This window comes from Hyla sarda, chromosome 6 (assembly GCF_029499605.1).
Source record: "Hyla sarda isolate aHylSar1 chromosome 6, aHylSar1.hap1, whole genome shotgun sequence".
NCBI lineage: Eukaryota > Metazoa > Chordata > Amphibia > Anura > Hylidae > Hyla > Hyla sarda.
Window position 1 is genome coordinate 20,374,487 of NC_079194.1, and position 10,847 is coordinate 20,385,333.

The 10,847-nt window shown below is 47.7% G+C and overlaps 1 protein-coding gene across 1 annotated transcript in view; it reads left to right on the forward strand.

Moving 5' to 3' along the window:
- The first annotated feature begins 2,523 nt into the window (after positions 1-2,523).
- The window catches only part of PRDX6 (peroxiredoxin 6), a 20,100-nt gene continuing 11,776 nt past the window's right edge, over positions 2,524-10,847 (forward strand). Inside the window, exon 1 of the mRNA XM_056528025.1 lies at positions 2,524-2,689. Within this exon, the coding sequence (XP_056384000.1) occupies positions 2,598-2,689 (92 nt within the window). The 5' untranslated portion in view covers positions 2,524-2,597. The remainder of the gene's footprint in view (positions 2,690-10,847) is intronic.

Here is a 10,847-nt window from a genome sequence, read left to right on the forward strand (position 1 = left end):
TGGATAGGGGATAAAATGTCTGACCGCGGGGTCCCGCCGCTGGGGACCCCCCGCAATCTTGCATTCAGCACCCACCTCAGGGAGCTGCGCGCCGCGCTACCAGCTCAGAATCTGCCATGTGACGACCACGAGGGCCGGAGTATCGTGACATCACTACTCCGCCCCCGTGTGATGTTACGCCCCCGTCCCCGCTATACAAGTCTATGGGAGGGGGCGTGACGGCCGTCACGCCCCTCCCATAGACTTGTATAGCGGGGACGGGGGCGTAACATCACACGGTGGCGGAGTCGTGACGTCACAATACTCCGGCCCCGTGGTCGTCACATGGCAGATTCTGAGCTGGCAGCGCGGCGCGCAGCTCCCCGAGGTGGGTGCTGAATGCAAGATTGCGGGGGGTCCCCAGCGGGGTTATCTCTGCCAGTAAAAGTGACAGCTAAACATAAAGGGGGAGATTTATCAAAACCTGTCCAGGGAAAAAGTTGCTGAGTTAGCAGCCAATCAGATCGCTTCTTTCATTTTTAACAAGGCCTCAGCAAAATGAAAGCAGCGATCTGATTGGTTGCTATGGGCAACTCAGCAACTTTTCCTCTGGACGGGTTTTGATAAATCTCCCCCAAACTACTTAAAAAGCAACTACACTTTAAAGGAAAACTGTCAGCTTTCTCCCCCCGCACAAACCAGCGGTACTGGCTGCTAGTGCGGGGGACGCTGATCAGTTTGATCCTTACCATGCCCGGATCCGCCGCGCCGTTCGGTCTTAAAGGGGTACTACCGTGGAAAACTTCACTCTATTAAAGTGACCTCTGCTGTCCATTTTAGGAACTGGAGAAAATCCCCATAGCAAACATATGCTGCTCTGGACAGTTCCTAAAATGGACAGCAGAGGTCAGCAGAGAGCACTGTGGTCAGGACATCACAGGAAATGCATTTCTTTTTTGGATTTCTCTTTAGTATACAGCCCCTAAAAAGTACTGGAAGGATTAAGATTTTTGAATAGAAGTGATTTACAAATCTGTTTAACTTTCTGGCACCAGTTGATTTAAAAAAAAAAAAAAAGTTTTCCACGGGAGTACCCCTTTAATCTTCTATTATCGGTATATTCAAATGAGGTGCTATCTGGTACTCTGATGTAAGTGCCGGGCCAGAGCGCTGCCCAGCTCATCAATATTCTCCCCACTCTGTAATGAAGAGAGAGGGGAGGAATATTGATGATTTGGGCGACACTGTGGCCCGGCACTGACGTCAGATTGCCAGTTAGCACCTCATTTGAATATACCGATAATAGAAGATTAAGACTGAACGGCGCGGCGGATCCGGGCACGGTAAGGATCAAACTGATCAGCGTCCCCCCACTACAGCCAGTACCGCTGGTTAGTGCAGGGGGAGAAAGCTGACAGTTTTCCTTTAGGGTGCATTCCCACTTGCCGTATACGCAGCATATTTGACGCTGCGCAAAACTTACGGCAGCAGCGGGAAATACGCTGTGTATCCCTTGCTCACTATACACACAGGGCTTTCCGACGGCAGCCCTATGTGTGTAGTGAGTTTTGGAGGCAGAGCCGCGCGTCACAGACACTCCGGCACACGGCCCCGCCTCCAAAACTCACTACACACATAGGGCTGCCGTCGGAAAGCCCTGTGTGTATAGTGAGCAAGGAATACGCAGCGTATTTCCCGCTGCTGCCATAAGTTTTGCGCAGAGTAAATACCCTGCGTATACGGCAAGTGGGAACGCACCCTAAAATATAAACTACTAAAAGGGGTACTCCACTGCCCCAGCGTTCGGAACATTTTGTTCCGTACACTGGGTGCTGGGGGTAGTGGTGATGTTAAACAGTGACGTATACATATAGGATATGATGGCGCCAATTTTAACAGTTACTCATCCCCAGGTCTTTGTTTAATTTCATTAAAAGCTACGTTTTAAGGTAGTCAGTCCCTATTGGGACCTTAGTGCCCCGGACTTTTCATCCTGGGGCAATTGTGAATATATTTTGTGTTATATAGGGACAGCGGGAAATATTTATCATAAAACCTGTGTAGAGGAAGAATGGTGCAGTTGCCTATGACAACAAGATTGCTGCTATCGTGTCATGTTTTTTTTAAATGAAAGAAGAGATCTGATAGGTTGCTATGGGAAACTGCACATTGTATCAAAACTGGTGCAAAGGAGAAGTGGAGTAGTTGCCCATAGCAACCAAACAGGTCGCTTTTTTCAATTTTCTAGTGAACTCTGACCGGTTGCTATGGGCAACGACCGCACTGGTCATTCGCTACAATTCCCTGACGTGAGGGAAGCACGTGACTCCCACCGCCATAGGAAAAGGGATACAATATTTTGAATTGACTGTGTCATGTGACGTCAGGACCACACGCGCTGTGCCGCAGGAGAGAGGCCACATAGCCACGTGATCACCCCGGTCATATGACTCCTGGCTCGCGACGCACGTCTACGTTCCCAAAAGGAATACGCCCACAGCCACGCCCACTCCCACTATATGTTATTGTATAACCACGCCCCTTATTTACCGCCCCCTTTTTATTCGCCCTTTAATCGGCCCCCGCTCCTCCGCTGTCAGTTGCGATCTGTCGCCGCCATGCCCGGGCTCCTTCTCGGCGATGTCTTTCCGGATTTCGAGGCCGATACGACGATCGGCCATATCAAGTTCCATGAGTTCCTGGGAGACTCGTAAGTGTCCGTGACGGGCGGAGGGATATTGCGTAATCGAATGGCAGAGGGCTGTGTGCCAGGAAGGTGGCGTTATATACTGGTGCGGAGGTCGGGCATGCTGGGAGTTATAGTGGCTGATTATACAGAAGGGATTCCCCAGTCTGTGAAGCTCTAGATCAGTGTTTCCCAACCAGGGGACCTCCAGCTGTTGCAAAACTACAACTCCCAGCTGTCCGGACATGCTGGGAGTTGTAGTTTTGCAACAGCTGGAGGTACCCTGGTTGGGGAACCCTGATCTAGATGCAGGCAGCACAGTGGTCTCCAAGCTGTAGACCTCCCAGATGTTGCAGAACCACAACTCCCAGCATGCCCGGACAGCTGTTGGCTGTCCGGGCATGCTGGGAGTTGTGGTTCTGCAACATCTGGAGGTCCTTAGTCTGGAGGCCACTACTGTAATTTTGCAGCTGCTGAAGACTGTCAGTGTATTCTGGGATTTGTGGTTCTACAACAGCTGCAAATGGTCAGGATATGCTGGGAGTTGTGGTTCTGCAACATCTGGAGGCACCCTGGTTGGGGAACACTGATCTAGATGCAGGCAGCACAGTGGTCTCCAAGCTGTAGACCTCCCAGATGTTGCAAAAACTACAACTCCCAGCTGTCTGGACATGCTGGGAGTTGTAGTTTTGTAACAGCTGGAGGCACCCTGGTTGGGGAACCCTGATCTCGATGCAGGCAGCACAGTGGTCTCCAAGCTGTAGACCTCCCAGATGTTGCAGAACCACAACTCCCAGCATGCCCGGACATGGTTCTGCAACATCTGGAGGTCCTTATTCTGGAGACCACTACTGTAATAGTTTTGCAGCTGCTGAAGACTGTCAGTGTATTCTGGGATTTGTGGTTCTAAATGGTCAGGATATGCTGGGAGTTGTGGTTCATTTGGGGCACGCTGGGAGGAGTTGTGCAGCAGGTTGCACTCTATTTACTATTTAAAGTGTACCTGTCGTCAACCAAAACTTTTTATATAATGTAGATGATACCATCATATGTATATTTTTTGTCCCTGCAGCTATTGTCTGTGTGTCTCTATGAGGAGACCAAATACAGGAAGTGAGGGCGGGACAATCAGGGCTCTGTGCAGGCTCCTGGCTTGTCAATCATCCTCATGTGTGAGGCCATAGCAGGTCATAGAGCCCCGATTGTCCCGCCCTCACTTCCTGTATTTGGTCTCCTCATAGAGACACACAGGCAATAGCTGCAGGAACAAAAATTTACACTTTTTTTTTAACTAATGTATATTACAAATATACATATAATTGTATTTTCTACATTATATAAAAAGTCTTTGACAGGTACACTTACAGTGTGGTGTAGTGGGTGCGGAGCCCTCCCTGTATTCAGACACTATGGGGTTACAGTGTGGTGTAGTGGGTGCGGAGTCCTCCCTGTATACAGACACTATGGGGTTACAATGTGGTGTAGTGGGTGCGGAGCCCTCCCTGTATACAGACACTATGGGGTTACAGTGTGGTGTAGTGGGTGCGGAGCCCTCCCTGTATTCAGACACTATGGGGTTACAGTGTGGTGTAGTGGGTGCGGAGCCCTCCCTGTATACAGACACTATGGGGTTACAATGTGGTGTAGTGGGTGCGGAGCCCTCCCTGTATACAGACACTATGGGGTTACAGTGTGGTGTAGCGGGTGCGGAGCCCTCCCTGTATAGAGTGCGGAGCCCTCCCTGTATAGAGTGCGGAGCCCTCCCTGTATACAGACACTATGGGGTTACAGTGTGGTGTAGTGGGTGCGGAGCCCTCCCTGTATACAGACACTATGGGGGTTACAGTGTGGTGTAGTGGGTGCGGAGCCCTCCCTGTATTCAGACACTATGGGGTTACAGTGTGGTGTAGTGGGTGCGGAGCCCTCCCTGTATACAGACACTATGGGGTTACAATGTGGTGTAGTGGGTGCGGAGCCCTCCCTGTATACAGACACTATGGGGTTACAGTGTGGTGTAGCGGGTGCGGAGCCCTCCCTATATAGAGTGCGGAGCCCTCCCTGTATAGAGTGCGGAGCCCTCCCTGTATACAGACACTATGGGGTTACAGTGTGGTGTAGTGGGTGCGGAGCCCTCCCTGTATACAGACACTATGGGGGTTACAGTGTGGTGTAGTGGGTGCGGAGCCCTCCCTGTATACAGACACTATGGGGTTACAGTGTGGTGTAGTGGGTGCGGAGCCCTCCCTGTATACAGACACTATGGGGGTTACAGTGTGGTGTAGTGGGTGCGGAGCCCTCCCTGTATACAGACACTATGGGGTTACAGTGTGGTGTAGTGGGTGCGGAGCCCTCCCTGTATACAGACACTATGGGGTTACAGTGTGGTGTAGTGGGTGCGGAGACCTCCCTGTATACAGACACTATGGGGGTTACAGTGTGGTGTAGTGGGTGCGGAGCCCTCCCTGTATACAGACACTATGGGGTTACAGTGTGGTGTAGTGGGTGCGGAGCCCTCCCTGTATACAGACACTATGGGGTTACAGTGTGGTGTAGTGGGTGCGGAGCCCTCCCTGTATACAGACACTATGGGGTTACAGTGTGGTGTAGTGGGTGCGGAGCCCTCCCTGTATACAGACACTATGGGGTTACAGTGTGGTGTAGTGGGTGCGGAGCCCTCCCTGTATACAGACACTATGGGGTTACAGTGTGGTGTAGTGGGTGCGGAGCCCTCCCTGTATACAGACACTATGGGGTTACAGTGTGGTGTAGTGGGTGCGGAGCCCTCCCTGTATACAGACACTATGGGGGTTACAGTGTGGTGTAGTGGGTGCGGAGCCCTCCCTGTATAGAGTGCGGAGCCCTCCCTGTATAGAGTGCGGAGCCCTCCCTGTATACAGACACTATGGGGGTTACAGTGTGGTGTAGTGGGTGCGGAGCCCTCCCTGTATACAGACACTATGGGGGTTACTGTGTGGTGTAGTGGGTGCGGAGCCCTCCCTGTATACAGACACTATGGGGGTTACAGTGTGGTGTAGTGGGTGCGGAGCCCTCCCTGTATACAGACACTATGGGGTTACAGTGTGGTGTAGTGGGTGCGGAGCCCTCCCTGTATACAGACACTATGGGGGTTACAGTGTGGTGTAGTGGGTGCGGAGCCCTCCCTGTATAGAGTGCGGAGCCCTCCCTGTATAGAGTGCGGAGCCCTCCCTGTATAGAGTGCGGAGCCCTCCCTGTATACGGACACAATCTGTTACCATGTGACGCTGTTACTTCCTGGTTTTCTGGCCGATAACTTCTTGTGTAATTACTAGAAGATTCCATCACCTCACTCTCCTCTGTAAAAGATCCTGAAGATCCACAGGTGTCGTGTCCCCCCACAGGCCCAAACTAATGGGACATCCCAAATATTCTTCACCATGATCTGGAGGAGACCATGGTGTAATTACAGGGGAATTTAGTTTTCCTTGGTACTTGTACAGTTTGATCCCAGAGAAGAATAATAATCCGTGTGTTAAAGAATAACTCCGGGCAGAAGGTGGAGAATGAACCTTTGTTTGGTCACTTAGTCACCTGATAAGTCCCCGCACTCGTCGCCTCGTCTTCCGGCCCCTGTATAATAGTTACAGTAGGTTATCATTGTATACACGTTATAAGGCTGCACGCACACCACGTTTTTGCTATACAGTTCCCGTAGACTATTTCATGTTAAAAAAAAAACGTACGGAACCGTGTAGAAAACCGTATGTAAACTAAACTTAACACTGTAAACGTATGTCAAACGCATCATCCGGTTTAGTCTGTTTTGCTTTTCAAATGGTTTTGTCCGTTTTTTGTTACCCATACCCAAAACCGTAGTCTACCACGTTTTTGGTCTGGGTGAAAAACCGTATTAAACCATATACGGTTTTTTAAAACATGGGAGTAAATGGGAACCGTACAGAACTGTATGAGCGTTCCTTACGGTTTTTGACTTTGCACAGTTTTTTTCTTGAAACTTCATTCAAAATGGAGTGAAAATTTTAAAACGTATATTTTTTTTTTTTCTTGAAAAAACCGATGCAACCGTACATCATTTTTCAAACCCTATACAGTTTTTAACCTTATATGGGTTGAAATTTGTACACATGTTTTTGATACAGTTTAGTCAGGTTTTGAGGAATCCGTTTTTAATCAAAAACCTGATACGGGAACTGTATTGCAAAAATGTGGTGTGCATGCACCCTAATATACGGCCCTTAATGGGGAACTCCACTAGAAAACATTTTTTTTTCTTTAAGTAGTGAGCTGGTGCCAGAAAATTAAAAAGATTTGTAAATTACTTCTATAAAAAAAAAATCTTAATCCTTCCAGTACTTATTAGCTGCTGTATGCTCCACAGGAAGTTCTTTTCTTTTTGAATTTCCTTTGTCTGACCACGTTGCTCTCTGCTGACACCTCTGTCCAGAGTAGGAGCAAATCCACATAGAAAACCTGTCCTGCTCTAGACAGTTTCTAAAATGGACAGAGGTGTCAGCAGAGAGCACTTGTGGTCAGACAGAAAGGAAATTCAAAGGTAATGAACTTCCTCTGGATCATAACAGCAACTGATAAGTACTGGAAGGATTAAGATATTTTTTAGTAGAAGTAATTTACAAATCTGTTTAACTTTCTGGCACCAGTTGATTAAAAAATAAAATGTTTTCCAGTGGAGTACCCCTTTTAATGATGCTGTAGAGCAGAAGACTGGTTGGCAGGAGAGTGTGTGGCTTGTCCTCTCTATGCGGTGGACATGGTTTCCTCTCCTCAGCCGTTCACACTGAGTAATTCAGGAGGAATTTACTCGAGTAATTCCTCTTGAATTCTCCGCTTAGAAATAATTAACATCTACAGAACTTGCGTGGAAATTCCGCACGGAAAAAATAAATAAAATGGGGAAATTCCAATTGGTGGTTGTAGTCCAGCAAAAAATAACCCAGTTTCCTCCTATATTATGAATTCCGTGGATTCCTCTTATTCCTCAGTGTTCATCTTCTTCTTCATTGTTCCTGGTCGGTTTCTTTGCGCCTCAGATGGATTAGTGGTCAGAACGTTGTATACAGTTATGTGGATTCCAGCTGAAGTTAAATATTAACACATTCCGGTATGGCGGTGGTATGTGTGTAATGTGCTGCCAGATGACTTTTCAGATTCTTTGTAACATGTTGTGAAATATATAGTGCTAAATACTGTATCGGGGCGATCCGGTCAGACGTGTCCTGGAGTCCATTTATGTATAGACTGATGTCTTCTCATCTGTAAGGGAGGGACTGGCTAAGAAACTACCGTAAATCTGTAAGGCTGCTTTCACACTATAAAGTGTATCCGTTTGTTATAGAAACCCTGAATATCGGCCGTTAGAAAATCCCATTATAGTCTATGGGACATTTAAATAATCCGTTTTAACCCGTTTTATAGCCTGCTATTAAAGGGGTATTCCAGGAAAAAACTTTTTTTTATTTTATTATATATATCAACTGGCTCCAGAAAGTTAAACAGATTTGTAAATTACTTCTATTAAAAAATCTTAATCCTTTCAATAATTATCAGCTGCTGAAGTTGAGTTGTTGTTTTCTGTCTGGCAACAGTGCTCTCTGCTGACATCTCTGTCTGGCTCGGGAACTGCACAGAGAAGAGGTTTGCTATGGGGATTTGTTTCTACTCTGGACAGTTCTCGAGACACGTGTCATCAGAGAGCACTTAGACAGAAAAGAACAACTCAACTTCAGCAGCTCAGAAGTACAGAAAGGATTAAGATTTTGTAATAGAAGTCATTTATAAATCTCTTTAACTTTCTGGAGCCAATTGATAGATCATTTATTTTTATATTTTTTTTCCCCCGGATAACCCCTTTAACCCCTTAAGGACTCAGGGTTTTTCTGTTTTTGCACTTTCGTTTTTTCCTCCTTACCTTTTAAAAATCATAACCCTTTCAATTTTCCACCTAAAAATCCATATTATGGCTTATTTTTTGCGTCGCCAATTCTACTTTGCAGTGACATTAGTCATTTTACCCAAAAATGCACGGCGAAACGGAAAAAAAAATCATTGTGCGACAAAATCGAAAAAAAAACGCCATTTTGTAACTTTTGGGGGCTTCCGTTTCTACGCAGTGCATATTTCGGTAAAAATTACACCTTATCATTATTCTGTAGGTCCATACGGTTAAAATGATCCCCTACTTATATAGGTTTGATTTTGTCGCACTTCTGGAAAAAATCATAACTACATGCAGGAAAATTTATACGTTTAAAAATGTCATCTTCTGACCCCTATAACTTTTTTTTATTTTTCCACGTACAGGGCGGTATGAGGACTCTTTTTTTGCGCCGTGATCTGAAGTTTTTATCGGTATGATTTTTGTTTTGATCTGACTTTTTGATAACTTTTTATTCATTTTTTTATGTTATAAAAAGTTACCAAAATACGCTTTTTTGGACTTTGGAATTTTTTTGCGCATACGCCATTGACCGTACGGCTTAATTAATGATATATTTTTATAGTTCGGACATTTACGCACGCGGCAATACCACATATGTTTATTCTTATTCATTTTTACACTGTTTTATTTTTTTTATGGGAAAAGGGGGGTGATTCAAACTTTTATTAGGGAAGGGGTTAAATGACCTTTATTAACCCTTTTTTTTTACTTTTTTTTTTGCAGTGTTATAGGTCCCATAGGGACCTATAACACTGCACACACTGATCTCTCATCCTGATCACAGGCGTGTATTAACACGCCTGTGATCAGCATTATCGGCGCTTGACTGCTCCTGCCTGGATCTCAGGCACGGAGCAGTCATTCGTCGATCGGACACCGAGGAGGCAGGTAAGAGCCCTCCCGGTGTCCGATCAGCTGTTCGGGACGCCGCGATTTCACCGCGGCGGTCCCGAACAGCCCGACTGAGCAGCCGGGATACTTTCAGTTTCACTTTAGAAGCGGCGGTCAGCTTTGACTGCCGCTTCTAAAGGGTTAATACCGCACATCGCTGCGATCGGCGATGTGTGGTATTAGCCGCGGGTCCCGGCCGTTGATTAGCGCCGGGACCCACGCGATATGATGCGGGATCGCGGCGCGATCCCGCTTCATATCGCAGGAGCCGGCGCAGGACGTAGATATACGTCCTGCGTCGTTAAGGGGTTAATAATGGACGTTATTTTGTGATGGAAAATAGTAACGGGAGAAATAGTGCATACACTATTTCTTCCATTTATTCTCTCGTCACAAAATAACGTCCATTATTAATAATGGACGTTATAACAGTCTGGAGACGCTGTGGAGAACGTTCTGCTGCCTGCAACATACTCCAGCATGAGCGGTTTGACGGTGGGTCAGTAATGGTGTGAGGTGGCATTGCTTTGGGGGGGGGGCGGGGGCGCACAGCCCTCCATGTGCTTGCCAGAGGTAGCCTGCCTGCCATTAGGTACCGAGATGAGATCTTCAGACCCCTTGTGAGACCATATGCTGGTGCGGTTGGCCCTGGGTTCCTCCTAATACAAGACAATGCTAGACCTCATGTGGCTGGAGTGTGTCAGCAGTTCCTGCAAGAGGAAGGCATTGATGCTATGGACTGGCCGCCCGTTCCCCTGAATCCGATTGAGCACATCTGGGACGTCTCGCTCCATCCACCACAGACTGTCCAGGAGTTGGCAGATGCTTTAGTCCAGGTCTGGGAGGACATCCCTCAGGAGACCATCCTCCACCTCATCAGGAGCATGCCCAGGCGTTGTAGGGAGGTCATACGGGCACGTGGAGGCCACACACTAGGGATCAACCGATATTATAGGCTGATATTCATGATTTTGGACGTTATTGGTATCGGCAATTACCTTGCCGATAATCTGATAATGCCCCAACACTGTAAATGGTGTATATGGGGGGGGGGGGGAGGAAGAGATCAGGAGAGATGGCGGTCTGGTGTATGGGGGGGGGGAAGAGATCAGGAGAGATGGCGGTCTGGTGTATGGGGGGGGGGGAGATCAGTAGAGATGGCGGTCTGGTGTATGGGGGGGGGGAGATCAGGAGAGATGGCGGTCTGGTGTATGGGGGGGGGGAGATCAGGAGAGATGGCGGTCTGGTGTATGGGGGGGGGGGAGATCAGGAGAGATGGCGGTCTGGTGTATGGGGGGGGGGGAGATCAGGAGAGATGGCGGTCTGGTGTATGGG